This window comes from Pipistrellus kuhlii, unplaced genomic scaffold (genome assembly GCF_014108245.1).
Source record: "Pipistrellus kuhlii isolate mPipKuh1 unplaced genomic scaffold, mPipKuh1.p scaffold_m20_p_10, whole genome shotgun sequence".
In the NCBI taxonomy this organism is placed as follows: Eukaryota; Metazoa; Chordata; class Mammalia; order Chiroptera; family Vespertilionidae; genus Pipistrellus; species Pipistrellus kuhlii.
The window spans coordinates 21,050,904-21,078,796 of record NW_023425405.1 but is presented as its reverse complement, the minus strand read 5'-3'; the positions used below and the strand labels follow the sequence as shown (position 1 = coordinate 21,078,796).

Sequence of the window (27,893 nt, the reverse complement as noted above, 5' to 3'; positions counted from 1 at the left end):
TCCAGATTGTAACACTTCCTTGAGCTGCTCTCCACTGAGCAGGCTTATGCATATGTATGTTGCATGTGTATAAATAAACTCCATCCTTTCTCTTGTTAACCTGTCATTTGTCAGTTTCATTCACAGGCCCCCAAATACTTAAAGGGATAGAGAAACTTTTTTTCTTTGACATTCACAACTATATAACATGCTGTTCCTACCCTGCACCCATCATTATTACAGGAATATAACCCAACTAGACACTGAGGCAGTAGCCTCAATGAATCTCACCCCAAGCAAGAGCCAATCTAGAAAAAAGTCAGATATGATACTGAAAATTCACAGTCCCTTTAAGTGCCAATCACAAATCCCAGAAGTGAGTCTCCCCATACCCTTGTTTTGCATTTAGAGATAAAAGATCTCGAAATCTATTGAAATGTACTCTGCAGCCATGGGAGCAATTCACACAGAATCTAGGATCCTGTGATCCTTCCCTTATTATCTAGTTCCTTTCAACTATCTGACACTGTATAATCCTTGTACTATTTCAATCTGTTCTTAGAATACTAGGTATCTCAGAATGATCTAAAATTTTATTAGGTATCTTATAACAATCTTAGATCACATGGAGAGAATTTTCAAATGATCTGTATTGAAAGATCAGATCTTGGTTTTTAAATTTCCAATTATTTTTAAACTGATACTTTATAAAATAACATGAAAATGAATTACTAGAAAATGGTTTATGCATGCACTTGGATGCTACAACAATGTTAACTTTTGATTTTTATACTCATCTTACTATAGAACTGACACAATTTATGAACCATCTGTTCATAAATTGTGTCAGTTCTGAGTATTATCAAGGCCACACTATGAGTATCATGGATCTAGTCCTTTGATCCTCAGTTGAAAAGAGGGTGGGGATAGATATCCTAAACCCACCATCAACACTGGAAGAGTCTGATACAACTCTACTCCTATGCTGACTGATTCTTTGCCCCTAGATTCCGTTGTTACTTTTGTAAGCAGAAAAAGAGTTGAAATCATTGATCTATCAATAGTCTAAAATCTTCAAACTACTTTCTATAATCCTATAATGTTACACTCTTCGGTATTAAACAATCTGATCTTATTCCATATGACCTTTGCCACTCCTTTACACCTTGCTACTCTTGGAGTGTCTAAATGTGACATTCACTGCTCAGTTGTAGCTCCCTGGTTAGGCCCAGTTACTTCACCATCAGGCCAAGAACAACTGGCTATTTGCCACCTGAGCTTATATCAACCCCTCTTCTGGATGGAAGTCTAAAGAAGGAGAACAGCAAATTGGTAGAAACTGTCTCTGAATAGGTTATAGTTTGCTGTCTTAACTCTATAATAGAAAATATTCCAACAGAGGCAAACACTTTCAGGAAAGTCATAAGCTAGGAGAGAAACCTCTACTCATCGCTCCATATGTCAACACACAAGGCCTTAAGCTATCGCTCAGCTATTCCTAAAGGGTTCCATTCTTTTTATCATCATGCTATAAGAAAGGGACTGAAAATTGCTCTGATGCTTTCTTTTATCCATCACTATTCTTTTAATCCTTTACCCATGGCATTGCTGTTCATCAGAAACACTCCAAAGGATAATCCACTAGCATCTTCAAGGCATAGGAAGAATGTTTGTGTGCCATACAAGTTATTTCCTTCCTGCAGAAAGATAATTAAAAACAAATTTACAAAGATAATTAAAAACAAATTTACAATCTAGTAGTCTAAACTCCACTTGGCCAGAAATGACTTAGGAAATCAGTGTTAATCATGGAGTAATTGACAGGCAACTCATGATTAAAGAAGACATAACTAAACTTTGAAAATATAAGGTTGATATTTAGTTGATGTTAACCAAGTAAAAAAGTGTTCCTTTATTGAATAAGTCACCTATGATCATTTATCTAAAAGGAATGTGAGAGCATGTGACATCTGGAGTTCTTAAGAGCCATTGATTGCAGGCACATCCCCAACCAGTAGGGGAGTGTGCAGGAGACAGCTGACCTATGCTTCTCTCTCATTGATGTTTCTAACTATCCCTTTCCCTTCCTCTCTGTAAAAAATCAATAAAATATATTTTCTTAAAAAAGAAAAGTAGCTCATATTAACTTTCTATGTAGCAGACACTTTTCTAGAGACTCTACATATAGCAATTAATTTAATTTCCATCGCAACCTTATGGTAAATATATTGCCCCCATTTTATAGATGAAAAACTGAAGACACAAAAAGGTAACTTGCCCAGAACCACATAACTGGTGACTGGCAGTGCCAGAATTCAGACCCAGATAGCCTCATCCTAGCATCTTATTCTTAGCCATTCCGCTGCACACTGGGGGGTTAAGAATAACACTGTAATATTTAGTGAAAAGGGTCCATCCTGTAACCTTACCCCATTAGGGGTTGTATCTCTAGCGAATATGGGCCAGGTCTTCCAATTCATATCATGGCGGTACTGTCCATGCACTTGTTCTCCCAGACCGTACACGTTGGCACTGGGCAGTCGGAAAGAGAGCTGCAGGAACTGATCAGCAAACAGGAGGGGCCCAATGCTTGAGTCAAACCTAGACACAGACAGAAAACACCGGGACAGGTGGGAAAGTGGGGTGGAGAGAGCACAACTGATTAGAAGTGGTCCTGTCAATGACTTAATACCCCCTACCTAATGAGCCCCATTTGTCCTCCTTTGACATTTTTCCTTGGACACCTAGAAATCAGGACTTCCTGGGGGCATGTTCCATGTGGTACATTTCTTAGATTTGTCCCATAGACATTCTACCACATGACCTGAATTATAGTAGATGTTCCATAAACAGTTACTAGTAGATGAACGTGACTAGATAAATGGAAGGGGAAAAGGGAGGATGTGAGGAAAAGGACACATCCTAGTGACTAGTCTAAAATAAATACTTAGTAATAACAAAAAAGGAGTGATTATGGAAAGAGGAAGGTAGGCAAAGAAAAAGGTATATTCATTTGGAGGTGGAGAGTCTGGCCTCCAACATATTAACATGAATCCTTCCTCAGGCTTGCAAAGCTCCCTCCCCCTTCCTCCTCTGTTCCCCAGGTAAGTTTTCCAAACTTACAGGGTAGAATTGTTGCTTTTTCTGATCACTTTGATACTAAATGGCTGTTTGGAGACTTTAACATCATAGGTCGGGGAAGAAGCAGCATTTCCTTTGAAGGCTTGGACATGTTCATGCGGCACTTCATACCTGCCACCCTTTTGGTCAGTTAACTATCCAGAGAAATGAAGGAAAAGAAAGCCAAAATGAAAACTTGTCTGGATTCTCAAAATAGAAGCTTCCCAATATCTGTGCTCATGATACTGAAACTTGGGCACTGAAACTTGGGCACTGATCCAAATGGCATTATGTCTAAGGTGCAGGTATACATTACATTTTCAAATTCTGATGTTGAATACTTGTGCCTAAGCTAGTCCTTAGGTAGAAATACACACTCCAACTCTGAAGCGATGGAATATCTCTAGAATTTTCAAAGAAGTGATAATGTTTTTCCCCTCCCTACTATATTTCACATGGTATTAAGGGCAAATAAATGGAAAACAAAGTTCACCAGTAAACTGTAATATATATACTAGTATGAAGTTATCACACTGAAGGAAGGCTATGGATGCCTTTGACATACAGATGCTACATATGAATAATTAGCAACATTTTCTATTTTGTAGTAACTGCAGTCATTTGGGTAGAAAATAAGAACCTCTCAAAATAGATTTTTTTTTTAAAATAAACAAACCACAACCTTAAAGTGGAAACGATTGGATGTCTGATATTCTGCTGTGAGAAGGACATTGTTGACATCATTTCCAAACAGGGATGGAGAAGGCATCCTCTTCAACTGGGCTGTGAACCCTAATATAGAGAAGAAAAAGGTTTACAAAGCTGGCTGTGTACATTTATAAAAATAGACATAAAAATTAACGTTTATGTCAAAAAGGCTGGTGAAAAGCCTTTATTTTCCCCATCATGCACTCATATAATCTGATGCTAGGTACCGTCATTACCTTATCCAAAAAATATGCCTCTCTTCTACAAAACTGGATTGGAAACCTCTCCCAAAAGGCCTAACTCTCATTCCACCAGCCCATCGGTCATTTCATGTTAATCGCATATCCTTTACACTTTCGGCCCACAATCTGTATATATACAATATTCCTTCTTAGTTATTCTCCTGTTACATTACAGGTAATCATATAATCGATGCCATCTCCGTAGTTACATAGCCAGATGAGAGTGGAGACCTTAGAAAAGCCTGATAAGCTAAGAGTGTCTAGCTAGCGAACATGCTTCTTCCTTTATGCTAAGAGCATCCCCAAAGTAGTCTCCCAGGGATGGCCATTAATATGCTCCATAGTTTAGGGTGGGAGAGGAAAGAGAGGATGTTTAGTCCATGCACACTGTCGTTGGCTAACTTTCCGAATATGTTGAAAAAATTGGAGAGCTATTTTAAAATCACAGAAGTAGCCTCAGATTACTGAGTTCAAATCCCTCTCTTTAAATGTTAGAAATAGGGACCAAGGAAGTGATGATGTTTACGAAGTGGCTACATGAAGGGAGAGTCACAAACAGAGTATGTATCTGAAGTCCCAAGACAGAGTGATTTTTCCTTGATGCCAAAATAAATCGTAGTCCTTGTTTAAGAGCAGGCCATGAAGAGCAAGCTCTGTCTCTCACCGAGGCTCTCCTCTGGAGCCAACAGAGCCAATTCCCAGAGAGTCTGAAGCTCCTGCCTCCTGGTCTGGCTTACCTGCATTTGTCTTCACTGGGTCACCCTCCATCTGGTAGCCATGATTCTTAGAATAGTAGCACCAGGGCACACTGATGGGTCCCTGGGGTCTCCAGCAGCAGCCACGCTGTTCACAGGTGGTCTGCAATAAGAGATTTAGTCACAGTAACTCCATTTGTTACTTGAACAGTCATTTACAAACATAATTTTGCACTTGTGATGCCATTTACTTTGTTTTACAAATAAGGGAGCTGATATTTGGAGAAACTGTGTTATGTTCCACTCATGCAGAACTTGTACTCAAAACCAATCTTTCCTTCCAATGTTCTTCTTAGTTACTGTTATTATATAACAATATAGGGACCACAATGCAGTCCACATCTGCCTTCACAATAAAACTGATAAATTTAAATATTCTAAACTACAATATTGGTACATCACAATAACCCAAACTTTCAATTGGAATTCCATATACATAGGTTTGGTCTTTAGAAAACAAAGCATTGGCAATCAACTTGATTCAAAAGCTTTAAGATCAATTTTGCTTTGACTTTTAAATGTGTGATATATATATATGACATCACATTTATTTATTTATTTAGTCTCTCCACTCATCCCAAGGCAGAGAATAATTGTTCCTTGAAATCCAAATAGATTCCAATTCTTATTTAAGCAAGTTTCCTGCTTCATACCATAGTTAATGACCGAATCAAATGGAGACTAAAATGAACACAGTCTTTCTCACCTCACCTAATTTTGGAGAAGCAATGAGGTTACATAGGGAAAAGTACAAAGAAACCTCTTGTCTTGAATGTGGCTAGACCGAGTGTCTTGTATATAGAATGTGGCAAAAACAACAGAGTAGATTAGAGCACAGAAAAGTGGTGTCCCCATCTAGCTGGCTCTCTCTCCCTGGCTCTGTTGGAGCCTCACTCTGGGAGAGGTGAGATGTTTTGTGGACAGACCCACATGGCAAGGGGTTGGGGGAGATCTCTGGCCAATAGCAAGCAAGAAACTGAGGTCTCCACTCTAACAATCTGTGACACATTGAATCCCAGCAACAGTCACATAAATGAGCTTGAGAAGGATCACCCCACAATCACAGCCAACACCATGATGGCAGTCTTCTGAAAGATTCTGAGCCAAAAGCACCCAGCTGAACAAAGGCCAGATTTCTGACCACAGAAACTGTGAAAAAATAATGTATGTTGTGTTAGGCCATTAAGTTTTGGGACCTTTTGTCTCACAGCAATAGATAATTAATAGAAATGCGTCCTGCTACATTATTTTACAGATGAAGAAACTGAGGCCCCTGAGGGAAAGGTTCATAGAGGTGACGGGACCTGCCAGAGGAGACTCAGTTAGCTACTGAGAAGGCTAGGACCAAATCTTCATTCTCTTCTGTCCATTTCCTTTTTTTCTATGGCCTGGAGTGAGCATCTGCTGAACACATTTTCAGGAGGATATGGTTAGCTATATAAAGACTTAGTGTAATGAAATGTTAATATTTATGCCAATAGCCAATATTAAAAATAGAAAAACTATGTCCATCTGTGTTTTATATTGCTGTGGGGTCAGGTGTCACTGTGAACTCAACTTCAACTAGCAGTTTTTGCTTTTTTTCTGTAAAACCCCACTCAGATGAAACTTCAGTATAACAGGAAAAGAGAAGGTGTTGAAAGGGGTATTGAATACAATAGTTCCTGTATGCTCCCCAGAGCTCAATGATTTCTTCATTAAGGTGGAAAGGACAAAGACCAAAGAGTGGCCAACCTGAATACACAGTTCCCGTAGTGGAGCTGAGCAGCTACGAGAAGTGGGAAGAGAAGCAAGCATATCTTATGTAAACACAAGAGTAATCAGTACATGAAACCCAGGAAAGTACTTGTAGAGAGAAGCTCTAAAACATGACAATCTGAATTGGACAGAAAGCACAAGCCACAAATATGCCCCTTTAAGTTGGAAAAAAATGTCTTTTAATTATCATGTCTTAAATACTTAATTTAAAAGATAAATACTTTAAGGATAAAAATGTCTGATTGCATTTAAATTTATAATAGCTAAGTTGCTGTAAGGAGGCACACTCAAAATTTAAGCTCACCAAAGGACTAAGAGTAAAAGTGTTTGATTAAACAGATATCTGAGAAGAATGCTAAACAATGGCTAGTATAAATGTGAAATATCAGACAAATAGACTTGAAGTAAAAATTCATTATTAAAGAGATATTGAAAAACTATATGATGGTAAAAGGTTCAATTCACCATGAAATTTTATATGTAAATAATAATAAGGACTCAAAATATTTACAGGAAAAAAATTTTTTTTTGAAATATGGAACACTTCACCAATTTGCATGTCATCTTTGTGCAGGGTCCATGCTAATCTTCTATGTATTGTTCCAATGTTAGTATATGTGCTGCCAAAACAAGCACTTAGAGGAAAGTTTTAAAGACTGACAAGGTACAATTGAAAAAGATGGTATACATGATGAAATATTTTTAAAGAGGTCCCTTAGTAGCTGATAAAGTAGACAAAAAGTAAAGATATTTTCCTTTTCACATAATGGACATGTAGGCTCCTGCACAAACACAAAGAGAGGCACTGAATTGCTCTCAGAGGTAGAAGCCAGATCCTGAAGACAGTTTAAGATGTAATCAAGCTTTGCTCTACGTATGTCCTTAACTCCTCCAATCCCAGTGCTTCTTCCACTTAAAAGAGAGGAGAAGAAACAAGCATTTTATGCTGAAGTCAGACATGACAGACAAAGGAAAACTCTAGAGCCCAGTCTTAGCATGAACATAAATGCAAAAGCTTAGATAAAAAAAAAAACTACTCAGCTTTTTCAGAAATCAGCAACATAGTCAATAATGACTGAGTACTTTTTCCAGAGATACAAGGATCTTTTAATATTAAAAAAAAAATCCTCTTGTGTGTCCCTCACAATAACTTACTAAAGGAAGTAAACCATATAATCATTAAAATGCATCAGTTGATCATGATAAAATTCTTAGCAAATTGGGAACAAACAGTAACTTCCTTAGTTGACCAGTGGGTATCTATCAAATGGTGAAATATTATAAACATTCCCTTTAAGATCAAAAGAAAAATCTATGTGACCCATGTTTATGAATTCCTATAACTAAAACTATATTCGAGGTCCTAATAATGCAATATGACAAGAAAAGGAAGAAAACTTATTATAGACTGAAAATAAAACCAAATTATCATTACTTTCAGACATAATATTGAGATAGAAAACCAAGAAAAGTTATAGAAACAAGTAAAAAATAAGTTAATTACTATTTTATATAAGACTAGAGGCCCCATGCATGAATTCATGCACCGGTAAGGTCCCTTAGCCTGGCCTGCAATTGGGTCAGATCGGGGCTGTTTTGCTCAGTCCTGATCGGGGCTGATGGAGGCTGAGGAGTGACCAAGAGAGGGTTCCAGGGTGTGTCCAGCCCATCTTGCCCAGTCCCAATCGGCTGGACCCTAGCAGCAAGCTAATCTACTACCGTAGTCAAGTGTCTGCCCCCTGGTCGTCATTGTGCATCATAGTGACTGGTGGAACAGTTGAACAAATGATCAAATGAACAGTCAAACACTTAGCATATTACGCTTTTATTACATATGATCCTTTATTTTCTTCTTAAAGTTGTAATTTTTTTCTGAATGCAAGGGGCAAAAGGTTAACAGTTGCCACTATCAAGATGGGTGAGGCTACAGGAAGAGCAGGTTTCGGCATGTGCACAAGTGTAGGAGATCAAAAGTTCAATTTTGACATGTTTGTTTTGAGGTGTTTATTAGACATCCAAGTGGAGATGCTGAATTGGCAGTTGCATAGATAAATGTGGAATTCAGGGAAGTGATTTAGGGTAGAGGCATTCCTCTGATACGTAGGCACATAGGGGTTACTATTTATAGACATGAAATCATCAAAAAATTGAGTGTAGATAGACAAGATCTTTATAACATTTAGATGTCATATAGAAAAGGAGGAATCATGTGGTGGTTCAAAAGGTACAAATTTCAAGTTATAAAAGAAAAAAGTCATTGGGGATGTAATATATAGCATAGTCACTTTAGTTATAAAATTATGTATTCCATATTTGAAAGTAGATCTTAAAAGCACTCATCACAGTAAAAAACAAATTTTGTAACTATGTATGGTGGCAGATGTTAACTAGACTTAGTGTAGTGACCATTTGCCATATATACAAATATTTAAATCATCGTTTTGTACACCTGAACCTAATTTAATGTTCTGTCAGTTATACCTCAGTTTAGGATAGAGAGGATGAGAGAGCAGAGAGAGAGGGAGAGAGAGAAGGATGAGGAAGAGAGAGAGAGAGAGAGAGAGAGAGAGAGAGAGAAATGCAAAGGAAACTGAGAAAAGTAGTGAATGGTATCCTCTGAAGAAAGAGTGTTCCCCTAAAAATGACTCTCATGTAAAGACTTAGGCTCTATCAGCAGCTACAATTGAGCTGAGAATTTCTTCTCCTGTTCAGGTTTAAGCTACCCATACTTTAGTTCTTTTTCAATCATCCATCTTGCTTCAAGGTATGGTGTTCATAAATTATGTTTCTGTGGACTGATGGCTAAAGCTGGTGACTCACTCAGGCCCAGTCTCCTAGCATCTGTCTCAGACAACACAATGAAGTGTTTGGATGTGACCCAATAGACAATAGGTGCTCAAATTAGGTAGAAATATAATAAAAGCAACACATTCAAGACAGCAGTTTCAGTCAGGCATATAATGGAATAAATGACGATAAACTGGATTCAGAAGAGATGCTGAGAGGCTACTGGAACAATCCAAGCACACAGTCGCAATGGCCTAGTGTGATCGCCGTGAGAATGGGAATCAAGTGCTTGCTCTGGACAACATTGTTAAACTAACTAAAATACATGTAACACTGGTCAAAGGGATAAAGGAGAGAGCCAGGCAAAAGTTCAGCTGTTTCTGCCCCAGAGACTAGAAGCACAATGGAATTACTAACCGAAATCTCATAGCTGAGAAGGGAGAGCAGATTTGGTGAGGAGTTCAATACCTCACAGCATTTATTAAAAGCTCCTATAATAAAACACTAAAGAAACATTACTGAAACAGCAATGACATCTGAAGTTTACCAATAGCCAGGAACATGATGGGGTATAGAGGGAGAGGGAACAGACTTAGGATGAATTGGTCCTCTAGGTGGGCTTCCAAACAACCCGTTTCCTAACACACAATGACAAAAGCAAGTAAATGGGGATGGATCAACTTGCTGCAAGCCTAGTGTGTCAAACATCCTGTTTAGGTATGACATGTCTGGACCACAACTTCCCATCCCTACTGACAAAGCAGCACGTTAAAGGACCTCTATTCTCTCTCTACCCCTTCCTCTCTCTCTCTCTCTCTCAAAAAAAATAAATAAATAAATAAATAAATAAAAATAAATGGGGAAAAAATATCCTTAAGTCAGGATTAACAAAAAAATAAAAATAAAGGACCTCTATCATCAAGCTCCAATCTACCTTTCAGTCTTAAACATTATCTCCTCTCTGGCACCCACCCTATATCTTGGCCACATGGGACCATTCACTGCCATATATGTGTCCCACAATTTCCTCTTCTGTCACTTAATTTACATCATCTCTTGTATCTTGAAATCACTTTCCATTCCTCCCATCTCTGTCAAAATCCTATGTATCTCTAATTACATGCTTTCACTTTCTCCTTGATAATAATCTCTTCTGTTTTCTGATCTCAGGAGTATTTTTCCCCCCAGATTGTATGAAGTTTTATTTCACTTCCCAGTTATTTACTTACTTAGCCTATATCCTCTAATAGAATCTATGAAAAGAGGCCTGGTGCCTATACTAGAGGCCTGTTGTACAAAATTCGTGCACAAGTATTGTAGAATCCCTAGGTCTGGCTGGCAATCAGGGCCAATCAGGTTCCTCCCACCTCCCGCCTTCCTGCTTCCTCCTTTCCCCACTCCCTTAGCACCCTGCAGCCACCACTGGCCACCCACCATGTTCTGTTCCACCCCCTGGTGATCAGTGCACATCATAGCTAGTGATTGAATTCCCACTCTCCTGGTCAAACTCCCGAGGGGACACTTTGCATATTGGTATTTTACAAATATATGTTTAAGTGAACATAGCTATTACCCCAAATACTAAACTTTGTGGCATCTGGCCCCATACTGAAGTGGTTTTGTCTTTGTTTTCCTTTCTATTTTGTATCTTCTTTTTCCTTTGTTTCTAAAGCCTTTTTGTCTTTCCTTGTTTCTCATTACATGATTTCATTCAGTCTCTAATGGCTGCTCCAAGCTGCTGTGTATGAAAAGCCAACCTCTGATACTTGACTCCAAAGGTCTTCCAATTCTAAATCCATCTTTCTATTCAGCCTCATTTCCTCCTAACTTCAAGCCTCTACACTAATCCAAGAGAAGGTCAGGGTAAGATGCCTGATGAAGGAAGAGGAGTGAACACCGTAATAGTCTTGATAAACTGGTCTTACCAGGATGTCACCTATCATAGCAGGCTTGCTGCCCTTCTGTGACCTAACAGCTGGTCTAGGCGCTGCTTTATCCTGTCCTGGGGATTTCCTGATTATTAACTATCTATCAGATTGGATCTCTCTTGCCTTCTACACAGCCTCTGGGCTTCCTGACTCATTTTGTCCCATCATTCTGCTCCAATCTGCAGTGCATAGTCATTTTCTTTATCTGGTTCTGTTTGCCTTATCCACCTTAACTTTCAGTTTCCTCAGAGGCCCAGCCCACCTAATCCCATGTCTTATCTCTAATCTGTTCTCTCTTTGCTGCCTTAGTTCTCTCTGACTCAGCATATATGCCATTTCAGTCAATACCAAAGGCTCAAATTGTAACAGTTTCCATAATTCCCATCTCTGTGACTTTGTCCGCATTATGGGCTGAATTGTATCCCCAGAAAAGATAAGTTGAAGTCATAATACTCATTACCTCAGAATGTGATCTTGTTTGCAAATAGGGTTGTTGCAGATGTAATTAGTTAATATGAGATCATACAGGAATAGAGTGGACTCCTATTAAAATGGGAAATGTGAATGTATGGAGAGAAAGAGAGAGAGAGAGAGAGAGAGAGAGAGAGAGAGAGAGAGAGAGAGAGAGAGAGAGAGAGAGATGTCAAGAACTGACAGTCATCACCAGCAGCTAAGAGAGAATCAAGGAACATATTCTTTCTCAGAGCCCTCTAAAGGAACCAACCCTACCCATGCCTCAATTTTGGACATCTATCCTCCAAAAGTGATAGGAAAAAAATAGAAAATGTCTTTTGCTGTTAGAATCTTTATTTTAGATAAGCCAAAACATAAACTCTCAAACACAGCATAGACTGCCCCAGCCCACTGGCAACAGGATGGTCACAGAGTATACCATGTGCCCACACATCACCTGTAGTGAGTGTCCTTTGTGTCTGACACAGCTCTGCCATTTCAGTGGACTTCACTCAAAGGCTGCATTTTGCACCTGGCCTCTAATGCGCGCGCGCGCGCACACACACACACACACACACACACACACACACACACACTGAGTGGCCAGATTATTATGTGTTCAGAGATAATAATCTGGCCACTCGGTGTATTTTATAATCATTATATTCAGCTGGACTTCAGCTCCTGATCAAGAAACCCTGCCCTAAAGCAAACATTCAGATGCCTACACTATCTTAATCTGGTACTTATTATCTCTTCTTTCAAAGTATGGCTCTTAATACTTTGTCCTTATTTTAAATGTTTTATGTAAGTGTATGACTTTATTGTAAATCCTAGATAACCTTTTGAAATTGTGAAAGGAGGGATACTGATAGAGAAAGGCCAAGAACAGAGGCAGTAACAGAGTCAGAGAAAACCAGTAACCAAGTAGTGTTGCCAGCTAAGAAACAAAACCATTACGGTATAAGTCCCAAGTCTTGCCTGGGACATACTTACACTAAAATACTATTCATTGTTTATCTGAAATTCAGATTTAAGTGGGAAGCCTGCACTTTTATTTGCTGAATCTGTCAACCCAAAAGCATCTTCCAGCACTTCCTCTCCCAAAGCCGTTCTATCATACAAACAAGGACAGAGTCTTAATTTGCCTGAGCCACCAAGAGCTGCATTGAAAACTCTCTGGGAATGATGAAGAGAAAACAAAAACTATAAAAACAAACAAAGAAGCTCTCTAACAGCATAAACTCAATGAAAACAAGACCCAGAACTCAAACCTTTGTGGGCGACTGGTCCGGGATACAGTTTATCCGCTCCAATTCATTGACCATGGGGCACTCAGGGGGGGTACTCGTTCCAGAATCTGAGACTATCCCAAAAGCAAATAAAAAATTACCATTAGACAGACTTGGTATCACAGACATTTGATATCCCCAAAGTTTACAACCCCTCCTGTTATATGAACTCCACTACTGATCGGGTTTTTCTCAGATGTCCTTGAAATGCATTCACTTCATAAAGCCTCACTTTGTTCCTACTGATTGCATCCACCTCCATGCACACCTGCATCACCTTCTACCACCGAGGCCCTCCCCTATGAGACAGTGCATTAAGAACAAGGAATCTGACTCAAGTATTTGATCAGAAACTAAGTCTTCCTCTTCTAGTCCAGGGGTCAATAAACTATGGCCTGTGTGTCAAATCAGGCCACAGCCTGATTATTGAATAAAGTATTGCTGGAACACAGTCACACCAGCATTTTTATGTATTGCTGATATCTGCTTTTGTGCTACAATGACAGAATGAAGTAGATGTGACAGAAGACTGCCTGTCCCACAGTAGAGCAAGCATGTCAAACTCATGGCCCAAGGGCCACGAGCCTCATTTATTTGGCCCTCAATTCTGTTTGCTCAGCCAACAGGCAGTTCCTTCTGGTGCCAAGTCCCAAGATCAGGATACTGGCATCCTATATAAACATAAAGTCTCCTAAAGGGAGCCCACTGATCTAGAAACTGGCAGCTAGAATCTGCCCAAGGATTTTGATTCAGATTTTAAAAATTAGTAAAATGTAAAAAGGCACATTTAATGCATTCTAGTATGAGGAAGTGAGATTTCTCTAAGACACTGCAATAAATTAATAATGACATTAAGTTAAAACAATGAGGCTTTCAATTAGTTTTCATTATTCCAATTCAAAAGTGCTGGATTAAAAGAATTTTGTATTTGTTCCAGTTTCTGCATATCATTTTGAGTTCTATCTTCAATCACAGAATTTTAAGGAGTGAACAAATTTTGAGGTTATTCCATCAAGCTCCCCATGAAAGCAGAAATTGCCAGGACTGGGAATGAGATCAAGGGCCACAGACTGACTGACTTTTCATGGACTGAAGAGTAAGAAATCATAAATAACACAACACAATCCATCCTCTCTTTTAGAATAACACAATTAAATATACTTTTAAATTTATTTTTTCAATTATAGTCTACATTTAATATTATTCTATATTAGTTTCAGGTGTACAGCAAAGTGGTTAGAAAATCATGTACTTTACAATAAACTTTTAATAAAATAACACTTGTAGTTGTTATTTTTTTTTTTTTTTAAGGAATCAAGCTTTGGCCTAAAATACTTTAACTTCTTCTTTGACTGCCTTCCCTATAAGGATATTATTCATTATTACTAATAACAGGCCTAAAATAAGTCAATGAAATTTGGAAAATATAGTTCATGTCAGTTGTGGAATCTTGCACTGTGCTAATTGGGAAATGAAAGTGCCAGAACTTAGGCCAACAGTGAATCCCTACTGAACTGCCACAGTTTGCTTAGGTGCTTCCCAACACACACTCACACTCACACACATTCATAGACACACACACTCACACACATTCACACACACTCACACTCACACATATTCATACACACACATACACTCACAGCAAAGAACACAAAGCATTCTTCTCTGCCACTTATGAGGATTTTGCTCTGTTAAGAGCAACACGTGGAGGAATAACACCAGAGTTCCTTGTTACCTGTGGATTTCATAGACTCTTTGGCAGAAAGCACAAAGATTGGAATAGTGATGATAAACACAATAAGCAGGAGAGCACTGAGCATAAGCTCCAACGAAGTAAAATCTTTCAGCTTCGTTCTTGCCATCTATAAAAGGAAAAAAACAATTTTAGATTTGAAAAGGATTTTAAATTTACTATATTTATTTAATAGATATAGCTAGTCAGTTTTCTTTAATGAAAAAGCCCAAATGTATTCTTAAGTAGATGGACAACAAATCCCATGTACTCATTACATAAAACAAAAAATTATCAACTCATGGCCAATCTCATCTTCATTCCAGCTTACTTCTCTCCCTAACCTTGCATTATTTTTAAGCAAATCTCAGATTTCATTACTTTTCATCTGAAAATGTTGAAGTCTATTTCTTGAATAAGAAATTTCACAGAAGATGAGAAAAATTATATCATACCTAAATATTTTTAAAATAATCCCATAATCATGAACTATCAGTCAATGTTGACATTTCCATCATTGTCTGATTTTTTTAAATTTTTTAATTGATTTCAGAAAGAGGAAGAGGGAGAAAGATAGAAACATCAATGGTTCATAGATCAACTCTCAACCACTGAAGCCACATTAGCTAGGCTAATAATTCTTTATAGTTTGTTTGTTGTATTCTCATAGGATGCAAGTAAGGTTTATATATTATAATTTATTTACATTTAAGTGTTTTGTAATTAATAGTGTTTGGTTTGTAGATTTTCCTACAATTTGGATTTTATCAACTCTACCCCCATGAATGCTAACATGTTTCTTTATAAATTATTAGATCTAGAGTTTTGATCATATTTGGTTTGGTTTTTAGCAAGAATGATGCATAGGAGGCATAGAATCTTCCAGAAGGAGACATAAAATCTATCAGATTCTCCTTTCTTTATGTTATCAGCCATTGGTGAGCATTCCTTAGATCCATATATCATTAGGAGTTGTGAAATAGTAGTGCTGTAATTCTATCATTCTTTATTTATGAGAATTATGCCTCACATGCAGTCCTTTCCAGAAATTTCCTTCAGCACCTTCATCTTAGGACATTGTCCTTTCTTAGGGACAGTTCTGATTCTAGACTGAGTTGTGGCCCTGGCCTGTATCAGTAGCAAGTAATAGCAAGCCTCTCACTCATATCTGTCCTTCCCATGGTTTTCCCTAATGTCACTGCCTTTAGCCCTCCTTTCTCTGACCCTACTACTGTCATTTTTTACAAAGCTTGTCCTTTGCAGGTCAACATTCCATATTTTCTCTCAAACAATAATTAAAACATATCATTTGGTCACTTTTAAAGTTTACTATCTTTGAAAGGGAAAACTTGTCATCCCCTGCCATTGGCTTACCCAAGATCTAAGAACCTCAGAATAACCTGCTTACCTAGGATAGCAATACCCTACATTGACTGCATCTATATTCTCAAAGATACTGAGATATAAGAATAGCCAAGCTTAAGTTTTCCATTGTGCAGCTAAAAGGACTGAGGTGCTTTAATGACCTCGTGGGACGATTAGTGGCCCTGTCTCCCACCTTAAGGATCTTCTGTCTTTCTTGTTTTATGTGAGAATGAATATCTATGAACATAACACTTCTCCAAAAGCATGAGAAATCATAGAAAACCATATTATAGTGCAGAAACATGCCACTCATTAGGAAGTGAAGCCAACAGCAAGTCTCAATCAGAATGGAAGAAGAAAGTTCTCTTAGTGCCATAGTAGATCTTATACATAGAAGAAGTATATAAATCTATTGTCAAGTTGGGTGGTGTAATGCAACGATTTCTAAAATGAGTCTCATTGACCTGACAGCTTCTTGTATCCCCTTAAGTTGTCTATAGAATCAAACATAAAGAAGCGTTTGAAGGAAAAGGAGTGGAGAGAAGAGAGAAGTAGAAGAACAATCTATGTGAATGGAGTCATTGGTCTTGAAACCTGACAAATGTGTAATGTCTTCATTACTTGTGATACCAAATGGTGTTTTCTACAGTCTAATTCTTAATAATCATCATAGCTAAATTTTTTGGCTTCTGGGTCCAGGTATTTTCCCAGCGTTACTAGTCATCATTATAACCCTGAAATTCTAGGCATTATTCATCTTCATTTTATAAGAGGAAACAGAGGTCAGAAAACTACAAAACTTGTCAGTAATCACAGAGAAATAGTGGAACTGAAGTTAACTCCCAGTCTATGCTCCAAAGGCATGCTTCTTTCCATGACCACATCAGAACACACCCCTCCCCCACACCCACTATCTCCACTTACCAGAATTGTGTTCCTTCAGGTCAAACAATATCTCCTCCAGGACTTCTAATTAATAAGCCTCCCTCCTTCTCTTTCTCCCAGGCATGCTATCTGCATCTATATTCATAACTAACTTTTGAACTACTAAAGGCAGTGAGTAAGCATCTCCTACCCTCTCTGAATTACCCCTCTTAGCCTGAGAGCCTGAGGTATTGAGTCCTGTGCTCTGTGAGCAGCTGGGCAGTGGAACCCAGGCAGAAAGCACAGTGCCTTCTCCAGCTGAGAGTTGCCTCTTCTAGAAACCCAGACCACTTTCAATTAGCCTAGTGATGCCATCATCATTTCTGTTGTGTTCACGGTGTGAAAAGTATTAGGAAGAACTCTACAATGCCTCACAGAATACCTCCTGGCTCATGCTCCAAATGAGTATTTGCTGATTTGGGAGCAAGACTGAGTGGAAACACCTCCACAAACACGTTTGTGTCCTATATGCACTGCTGAGATCTCACTCCTCTTTCTCAAGAGGTAAGGGAAGGATAAAATGAGAAACTCTGCCTTCATCCCAGGACCCTCACCAGTAACTATGAGAGTACAAGCAAAAATGAAAAAAACAGGAACATTTGGACTTAAAAATAATGTACGTTAGAGGGTTTATCTTACAAAAGGATCCAAGTCGAGTTTCCTTTCAAGCAATCATTTTGAAGTACCCAGAAGAGGTCCATGGGTATCTCCGGGGAGGTTTCCTTCAGAATATACAGCCACCTGCCTCTCCATAGGACCTTTGCAACTGTTATCCTTATCAGTGAGAGCCTTTACGTGAGTTGTAACATATAAGAAGCAGTTGAAAACCATCTCTTTATAGCTAGAATATACACTAATAAATATACTTCCTGGAAAACAACACTCCACAGCCCCTTCATAAGCCCAGGCACAGCTGAACATTGGCCCCTTCCTCTCCCACTCCCTAAGCTCTCCTGCTCTGAGCTCATGAGTGGTCTCTCTAGACAGGAGTGGTCTCTCTGGATGCAGTGGTCTCTCTGGATGGAGTGGAGTCTGTAGGAGGGAGTGGTCTCTCTGGGCAGAACTGTGCCTGGCTCCAGTAGAGACCCACTTCCCCGAGCTGATGAGGAGCTCAGACAGTCTCGGTTCTTATACACCCAGCACAATGGCCCTGTCTGCTTTTCTTTTTCCATACACATTTCTTTTGCTACATCTTTATAAGAATGTCAATTTGGAAATTTGGAAAAGAAAAAAGGTAAAACCCTATGATCACTCTACCATCTTGGACTCTCCTCTAGAGGTTTTAAAAGTTCTGAAGAGGACTTTAATATTTAACTCCCCTCCACTCCTATCTGAGAATCACTTTGGAAATTTTGAGTTCATCAAGTCATTTGATAATATTGTATGATATTAGCCTATGGGGGGAGTGGCCAGTGTAAATTGAGGACAATGAAATAAGAGATGAATATGAAGTAGGAGGCAATAATAAGGAAAAATAAATAACATATTTGGAACGAGTAGTTGGGGAATGATTGTCCCTTTGTGAAAGTTTTCAACCCCATCAAAGCACCCCTACTAAAACCTTCACTACTCTACTCCTGGCTCAGTGGTGACTGAGAATAAATTTTCCGAAGGCTTTTTCCCCATTGGTGTATTTACTTCCTTAATTTACAACATCTTACTCACTTCTATTTCAAATTGTGAGTTCCCAGGGTATAAAAGTTATACCTGCTTATTTCTCTAAATTTTCTTCCTAACTACCTACTATCAGTATCTCAATACTTATTGACTAGTATTTTATTTACCAATTAAACATTTACAAATTACCTACATACTTCCTGCTTGTAGTATCCATGAAAGTATTTTAGAAAATAAAATGATGATGCCTGCCTTAAGTAAGCTTAAAGTCCAATACTGTTATTTCCTTCTACCCACTAAAAGTGATGTATGTTAGAAAGAGTACTCTTCCTTGAGAACTATAAGACCTGAATTTTATTCCTCCTTCTGCCAGATGACCTTGAGAAATTTATTTAAGGTTTCTGGTCCTCAGTTTCCTCATTTGCAAATGAAAGAGGTTGAACTGGAAGATCTATAGAATTCATATTAAAAGCTGGTATGAGTGGATCACACAAATTGCTTGCTTTTTAACTCCTCCAACTCACAAAAGAGTCCTGTGCCAAACACTTCATTACTATTTCCTTCATCATATTCCCAGGTTCTCCTTCTCAAAACATCGAACATGTGAAGTACAGCATGAGAAGACCTGAGCCCTCCCATTTCTTGCTGCAATGGCCAAAAGAATGTGCTTACTACTCTAGAGTTTCAGCTTTCTCTTTTTCATGAAAGGAGAATTAATAATATTTACCGTTACTAGTGCATATTGTCACTTTATTGTGAAAATCAAATAAAACCACTTAAATAATAAAGTATTGTGTGCCATCATGTTATTATTCACCATAGAGAAGATAGTGGATGCTGGATAAGAAACAGTATGTTCCTAAGAAACACGTGAAACTCACATTCAGTGAGTGTGGCACTGAACCTGACTTGGCACTTTTAAAGGGCAAATGCATATTGCTGGCTGCTGTCATCATGAACCTGTTCCCGTGTGAGGACTCCTATCTGCTTAAGTGGTTTATGACTGCACGTGTCACACGTTATCTGAGACACAGAATGAAAAGCTAGGAAAAAATAGGAGCAGCCTTGAGCAGTCTTGCCCATTCAAGGTCCACTTTCTCCACCAACCCCCTACCCCCCACTGACCCTCTCCCAGCCTGTCTGTAAAATCACACCATCTTTACTAAAAAAACAAAACAAAACAAACAAGAAAAAAAAAAAAAACCCACAAAAACCCAACCCACATCTATCCTAGCCAGTTGGACTCAATGGAAAGAGCATCAGCCTGTGAACAGAAGGGTCACAGGTTCAATTCTGGTCAAGGGTTCGATTCTGCCTGGCTTGTGAGCTTGGTCCTTAGTAGGGGGAGTGCAGGAGGCAACCAACCAATGATTCTCTCTCATCATTGATGTTTCTATCTCTCCCTCTTCTTCCTCTCTGAAATCAATAAAAATATAAAACAAACTAACAAAAAAAAACACATCTTCTCTCTTCTTTTCTCAGGTTTTAATTCAAAGCTCCCCAACTTGAGAATCTTAAGTCCGCAGCTCAACCTTGTTTGATATATCCTCACAGCTTCATTCTCCATCTCATTGATGTGTTTGTGCTCACACAGCCTCCACATTCTTCTCACCCTTGCTCAGTCCTTTGCCCAAGGAGCCAATGACAAGTGGATTTGTTTCTGGATGAGAAATTGCTGTCTGTCAATGGAATGCCCTCTTACCATAAGGGAAATGGGGCTGGACCCTTCTCAACAACAAGGATTGCCTTGTTTTTCCTAAAATCAATTACCCAATTCTGTCTAATTTGTCTTACCTGCCCTGTCTTCAGTACCTCATCTTCTTATAAAATATCCCACATTATTAATATTGCATGTAAAATTTCATAAAGATTAATGGAATTTTAATATATGTGTCTGATATAATTTAATTAAGTTATGAAGTAAAGAGTGATCTGATGTTCACAAAAAAAGAAGAAGTATCAGAATGCTCATCAAAGTGTCCTCTTTTTTCTTTGGTGGTTGCTAATAGCTGTGAGATAAATGTTTATTTAAATTTTTTTTTCCTGTGTTTGTTAACACACTGTGTTAGACACTCTCAAGAAAAGGCACCCACACAATGCTAGCCAAATGGTAAACACCATATGCTCAATGAAGATTTGGGAGAAACTGTTAAAATTATTCCCACCCACAGTTTGGAATTCCATTTATAGAAATTTAGCCCATTAACATATATACACATGTGGGAAGCAATGCATGTACAGATAAAGGTTTTCATTGTAGCAAGACATATAATACATGTAATAGCAAAAAATTAAAAATAATATAAATATTTATAGAGAGAAAATAGAGTAAAATGTGCAATAAAATACAATTTAAAAATACCCCAAATTGCCGAAACCGGTTTGGCTCAGTGGTAGAGTGTCGGTCTGCAGACAGAAAGGTCCCAGGTTTGATTCCGGTCAAGGGCATGTACATTGGTTGCAGGCACATCCCCAGTAAAGGGTGTGCAAGAGGCAGCTGGTCGATGTTTCTCTCTCATCGATGTTTCTAGCTCTCTATCTCTCTCCCTTCCTCTCTGTAAAATATCAATAAAATATATTTTAAAAAAATACCCAAAATCGTGATGTGGTGATTTAAAAATAAAGAAGTCCACAAATTCTTTGATTCTCCTCCTTTCAAGAGGGGGAGCCAAGCACCCCTCCCCACTCACTGAGAGTGGGCTGGACTTCGCAGTTCACTTCCAACAAACAGAGCATGGTGGAGAGGATGGAGTGGGACTCCCAACACTCAGTTATAAAAGGTATTGCAGTTCCCTTCTCCTTCTTTCTCTTGAATCACTTCCTTGCTCCTTTTTGGGTTATTTCTTGGAGAAACCAGCTGCCATGTCATAATGACATGCAAAGGCCTATGGAAAAGTCCAACAGCCAGCAAGAAAGGGAAGCCATTAGCCAATAGCCACATGAGTGAGGCCTCTCAGAAGAGGATCTGCCAGCCCCAATGAAGCCTTCCATGGTTGTAGCCCAGGCAACATCCTGGCTGCAACCTCATAGGAGACCTGGACCTAGAACCATCTACCTAAGCTGTATTCTTAAGCCATAGAAACTGTGAGATAATAAATGTTTATTGCTTTACGTTGTTAAATTTTGGGATAATTTGTTACTCAGCAATAGATAATTAACATGGTTGGGTCTATATGACTTTTGAATAATATATCAATTGCATTTAAAAGTACCTGTTTGCCTCTTATTAAAAGTCCTTTTGTATCATATATTCAAATGTGGTTACCTGCTCTATGGTGCAATCATCATTATTTCTAGCAATAAGAAACATTTTCTTAGCCAAAAAAAAAAAAAAAAAAAAGGCCCTCAGCAGCATCTTCTGATTGACCTTCCTTCCCAAATTACAAGATCAAGAAAAATGGCAAACTGCAAATAGAATAGGAAGTCATTTAAATAGCAAGCCTGAATCGTCATCAATCTGTGAATATCTATTCATATGACAAACAAATTGTGTGAATTTAATGACAATGATAATCACAACTAATGATGTTTGTGTGGCTGTGAGAAGAAATTTCAGAATTTGTTGCATGCAATCCTCATAACATCCCCAAGCCAGTTACGGCCACTAGCCCTGCTTTCAAAGGAGAGGGAATTAAGCTTCAGGAAGGTCAGATCACTTCTCTGATGATAAGGAATATAGTTGATAAGGAACAAAGCCACAACTTGAATACCTACCCTGTGACTCCACAGCCAGACTCTTTAACTATTACTCATTGTTCTATGCTATAATGTCCCCACTGTACACAAGATAACGTTTTTGTGAGATGTGGTTTTATCAAATAACTAGTGGCCCTGTGCACAAAATTTGTGCACTGTGTCAGGGTTGGGGGTTCCCTCAGCCCAGCCAGCCCCTTCTCACAGTCCAGAAGCCCTCAGTGGAGGTCCTACAGATGGCTTAGGCCTGCTTAGGCCTCCCTCTGCCGGGGGTGACCAGCTGATCAAGGAAAGGCACCACCCCCATCACCTGCTGCTGCCTCTGGCCTCCCTCTTTAGGAGGCAACCTGGTGATCAGGGGAAGGTGACTCCCCCATCATGTCTCTGCAGTTGCCGCTGACAGCCACGAAGCTGCCTGAGCTCAGTATTCATAGCCACTTCGACTTGCCTGAGCCTCATCTGGCCATCATTGCCTGAGCCTCAGGCCCTAACAGCGGCAGCAGCCATCAGCAGCTTGCCTAAGCCAGGGGCCAGCCCTGGGAAAGTGGCAGCGGCCATCTGTGGCTTGCCTGAGTCACAGGTCGGCCCTGGGCAAGCAGCAGCCACCATTGGGTCCCCAATGCTGCAAGTCCCCGCCCCCATCCCTGACACTGCAAGTCCCTGCCCACCTGCACCTGCTACACATGCACGCTGCTGATGGGTCGTCACTGTGACGAACCAATTTGCACATTACCCTATTATTAGATAAATGTCTGGATCATTAGCCACGTACTTAGAATGTGTGTGGTACTATGCGAAGCACTTACATGAATTATTTCACTTTGTCTTCATAACCACCTTACAAGCCAGGACTGCAATTTTCCTGCTTTATAAATAAGTTAAGTGAACCTAACAGAGGCTAGAACAACTAGGTCCAGACCTCAGAACCAGGCTTCAACAAGCAATCTGAATCCACAACCAACTTGCACAATGTGATACAAATGCAGAAAATCTATATATTCATAAGTAACTAAGGTTTCAATTAAGAGGACGTAGAATAGAAAGATACTTAAGTCCTTCCAAAGACAACCATTTAGTTAGAAGGCTATGGAAAGGGAAGGAAACAAAACTCCTGCAACATTTTTCTCCATCACACCTGGGGAATTTAGAAATGGATTTGTAAGCAGCTAGTATAGTTCAGGTATGACCACAGGCCTGTTTTAAATTATCTGCAAGGATAAGGAGAATGAACTGCTGACACACCACGTTACTCATTGGGTTATCAATGCTATGTCTTTGGAATGGGAGATCTCACTGAAGTTTATTTATTTACACATCAATTATTTATTAAGCTCTACCATGTGACAAGCATTCTTCCAGAAATTGATTATACAACAACAAACAAACAAACAAAAGTTAAAAATTATTGTGTTCTTATGGGTACCCAAAAGAAACAGTAAATCAAATAAATATACAATAAGTTAGACTGTGATAAATGGGGTGGGGGAAGTGAGGAATGGGTGGGTGAAGGTTGCAATTTTTTAAAATATATATTTTTATTGATTTTAGAGAGGAAGGGAGAAGGAGAGAGAAATACAAACAGCAATGATGAGAGAGACTCATTGATTGGCTGCCTCCTGAATGCCCCCTATTGGGAATCGAACCCGCCACCCAGGCACGTGCTCTAACTGAAAATCAAACCTGAGATCTCTTGGTACAGAGGGCGACGCTCAATCCATTGAGGGCTGCAATTTTAATTAGGCTGTCAGGGAAAACTTGTGGAAAAGGTACAAATTGTACACTAGAGGCCTGGTGCACAAAATTCATGCATGGTTAGGATCCCTAGGCCTGGCTGGCAACCAGAGCTGATCTGTGGGGTGACGTGCAGGATGATTGGGAGGGGGTGGTGGGGGGGGGAGAAGGCTGCTGGCACCTTGGCTGGCCTGAGGTCTATGGGATGGGGGCAGCTTCTGAATTGAGCATCTACTCCCTAGTGGTCAGTGCACATCATAGTGACCAGTCATTATACCAGTCATTCCACTGTTTGGTTGATTTGCATATTAGGCTTTTATTATATAAGATAAATTGTGCCTACTCTGATAGTAATATTTTCCTCTTGAATAATTGCCAAGCCTCATTTTTTCTCATACTGTTATCCTCTTTTTAGGCAACCCAGGTGGGGGCCCAGATTATTGTAAGGGCCAGATAAATTTATTTGGAGAAACTGGATAATCCACTCTCCTCTTTCCTGGATTACAGCAGTATCTGATTCAGGCATGGGGAGCTAAGCCTTTCTTTTAAAAACCCTCAGTAATACAAGACAAGAGATCTAGTGGAAAAGAGATGGTTAGTTTTATAGAAGCAAAGAATAACTGGCAAAGAAGACACAGGCAAGTCATGGCTAGTCCCCCAAAACCCGGGGCACAATTTACTTAGTGGGTCCATTGTCTCCAGCTACTTGAGAGAATAGGAGGGAAAGAGTAGCTAAGGGCCTTCTTTTTCCAAGTTTGGTCACATTCAAAGTGCAGAGATCTGAAAGATAGCTCTGAACCTACACAGCTGTGTGACCTTGGCAAAACTTCTTAAGCCCCTTGGGCCTTAGTTTCTCCATCTGCACCACAAAGGGTATCATCACTAGAAGACAGCTGTGACCTATGGTGACCCCAGCAGCAGGTGTTCCAAGGCTTTTCTTCCTCATCACATTCAACGGTTGCCTGCTGTGCCTATTTTAAATGAAAATCATATTCTTCTAAGTCCTTCTACCCATTAGTGTTCCATGCTGATGGAGCAGTTAGTCAAGTTAGTTACTTTATCAGCTCATTGAAACTCACTTGTGAGAGAATGCCAGAAAAAAATCACTGGCATCTTGAGTAAGTATGAGTGAAATAATGATGAGCTATCTTAAAAGTAGGGGTAAGGGACAGAATGTCCTTCCATTTCATTCTGTCCCTGATAACACCTTGGCCAGACTCAGCACAAAAAAACCAAAGGCCCTGCGCTTTCCCATCCTCCTAGCCCACCTCACATACACTCACTGACACAGAACACCAGACAGTTTGGAGATCAGGAGGTTCAGACCCTACACCAGGAACCTATTGGGAGCTTATTCTAGTGAGACCTGTGGCTTTGACATAGGCCTCCCTCTCTTTCCCCAATAGTAATTCTTCCTCCCCACCTCAGTGGCCAATTAGAAGTGCCCGCATGTGTCTAGCTAGATTCAGACAACCAATTTTAAGTTTATATCAGAGAGGGATCAGCAATAACCCATTACCTTCCTGCCTTCCCCTCGGTGCTGCTATTCCATTTCACACATGCCTGCCAGCCCAGGTTCCCCGCATTCCCTTCTTCCACATGAAATCTCTCACATTCCCCACTGCACACTGCACACCAGCACATGAACGCATCCCAATACTTCATAAGCATACACCCTTGGGCTCTTCCCTGTAGCAATCCTTTATTTGATCAATAAAGGCACAAAAGTCACAGGGACATAGATCTCTCAAGTTCCTGACTAGGATGAATTTTCTAATTGCCACTCCTCCATCACAATCCTACATCCTTCTAGAAGGGACTTCCCATGTGCTCTTATCTCACTCCTAAATTTTAACTGCTTTCCCTCACTTCCACTACTTCATCTGCCCAATCAGAAAAAAATTTCTACCAGCTACCTCACCCCGAATATTAAACCATTCATCACAACACACACACACACACACACACACACACACACCACAGGTTTAGTTAAAACAGAGCTTGTAGACTCAGTCTGGGTTCAGAGAAACACACTCATACAAATGTGCACACGTGCAGACACGGATACCCACAAGAAAAAAAGAAGAGTGCACTGAATTCTGTTTTGCGTATCTGTGTGTGTAATTTTGAGACTTGGTGGTGTATTTTTTGATCATTTAACAAATTAACAAGGGCGTTTTGACTAAAGCAAATCAACGCGAGTCCACACACACACACACACACACACACACACACACACACACGTACAGCCACAGTGAGCAGTTTACAAACGCACCTTGTCACTGCCCAGCGCAGCTCCTGCTCCGTCTGAAGGGTGACCTGGCAATGATCACAGAGGCGCACACAGTCCACAGAAAGCAACCTCAGCCCTGGTAACTGGTCACTGTGCTGGTTAATGGGTATCAGATGCAAATGAGTGCACAGCTTTCATTCCCGGGATCAGGTTGACTAGTTAATTAGTAATCCCGGTCCAGCCCTGGGAGAACATCTGTGAGGGCTGTGGCCAGCTGACTCCCTCCAGCCCTCCGGGCACTGAATGCTATTCAGCTGGGAGGACACTCCATGTGCCTCCTGAAAGAGGGCAGACTGACTCCATGTGCAGACAGATGATAAAGGCAAAACATACTACATAGAATTAAGTTAGTCTAGGTAATAACAGAAGACACAAAATTCATAAGGATGACAATATAATAGGCTCTTCAAATGAAAATTATTTCAATATCAAAGGATTTCCCTATCTGGTTTGGCTCAATGACTAGAGTGTTGGCCTGTGGACTGAAGGGTTCCGGGTTCGATTCCCTTGAGGAGCCTATTCTGACCAGTGAGTGGGCCGAGAAGGAAGATTGTGTGTTCTCATCCTCCTGGCACTGAATAAAATCCGTATAGGAAATAACATACTCATCCCTCTAGACTTCACCAGCAATAGGCTGTGGGTGGGTTCATGACCCTAAAGTCTATTAATCTGAAACAGTTGACTAGAACATTGAAATCAAGATGAATCTTTTTTTTTTTTTTTTTTTTTTTTTTTTTTTTTTTTTTTGGCGTAGTGTTTTGCTGTTAAATTTTCAGGTGGTGATTTAGTAGTCCCCCAAGTTTGAAATGAAACTTGCCTAAACTTTGCTATCCAAGTCTCTACTTGCTACAGGCCTTGGGCAAGTCATTTAGATTTTCTGAAGCTCAGCAGCTTTCTCTATTGGATGTGATCATATGCACATCATAGTCATTTTTCCAGTCCTGCCCCAACTTGTCTTTTCTCAAAATAAAGTCAAACAAAATCTAGCAAGCAATGTCATTAGCTTAGTTTCTGTTAAGAATTGTTTCTCCAGTTCATCAACTCCCAGAAACAGCCGCACTAGCTTGGGCTGGAGCAGGTGGTCTGTTCCATTCACGGGCCATTGATAGACAAGCAGAGTGCATCAGAGCTTCCTACAATGAGCTGATTCCACAGGCCAAGGGAGGCAAGCCTGGCCTAGCCCATCACTTTGTTCTATGTGGCTCTTTCGCACGCTCTCTCTCTCCCACTCCACACACACTACTTCACTCTCACCACACGCATCGTCTATTCCGCTTCCTGTCACAAATCACCTCTAACAGTTTCCATAAAACCTACAAACTTTAAATTGTACCTCTTTCTTTTTATTGCAGCCACGTTGGTTTTCCTTCCAAATATAAGCCCTTCACATCAGAGGCTACCTGCAAAAGGAGAAATGGAGTTGCTTGGGGCAGGAGTAATTTTTCTGCCCAGAAATGTCCAGAGGAAGGTAGGAATAGAAGTTACTTACACTGATCATTGCAACATTTCCTTCTCT

The 27,893-nt window shown here is 39.7% G+C and overlaps 1 protein-coding gene and 1 non-coding gene across 3 annotated transcripts in view; both read right to left on the bottom strand.

Moving 5' to 3' along the window:
- The window catches only part of MGAM (maltase-glucoamylase), a 143,075-nt gene extending 116,567 nt beyond the window's left edge, over nucleotides 1-26,508 (bottom strand). For both annotated transcript variants that reach the window (XM_036428984.2, XM_036428969.2), the window contains exons 1-8: nucleotides 26,360-26,508; nucleotides 14,758-14,884; nucleotides 13,005-13,090; nucleotides 4,787-4,907; nucleotides 3,782-3,891; nucleotides 3,103-3,254; nucleotides 2,409-2,580; nucleotides 1,577-1,676 (exon numbers count right to left, since the gene is read on the bottom strand). In XM_036428984.2, the coding sequence (XP_036284877.1) occupies nucleotides 1,577-1,676; nucleotides 2,409-2,580; nucleotides 3,103-3,254; nucleotides 3,782-3,891; nucleotides 4,787-4,907; nucleotides 13,005-13,090; nucleotides 14,758-14,884 (868 nt within the window). In that variant the 5' untranslated portion in view covers nucleotides 26,360-26,508. The remainder of the gene's footprint in view (nucleotides 1-1,576; nucleotides 1,677-2,408; nucleotides 2,581-3,102; nucleotides 3,255-3,781; nucleotides 3,892-4,786; nucleotides 4,908-13,004; nucleotides 13,091-14,757; nucleotides 14,885-26,359) is intronic.
- LOC118714665 lies at nucleotides 7,092-7,198 on the bottom strand. Its single transcript, XR_004986657.1, has one exon. It is a non-coding gene; the product is annotated as a U6 spliceosomal RNA (small nuclear RNA).
- Nucleotides 26,509-27,893: the final 1,385 nt, after the last annotated feature.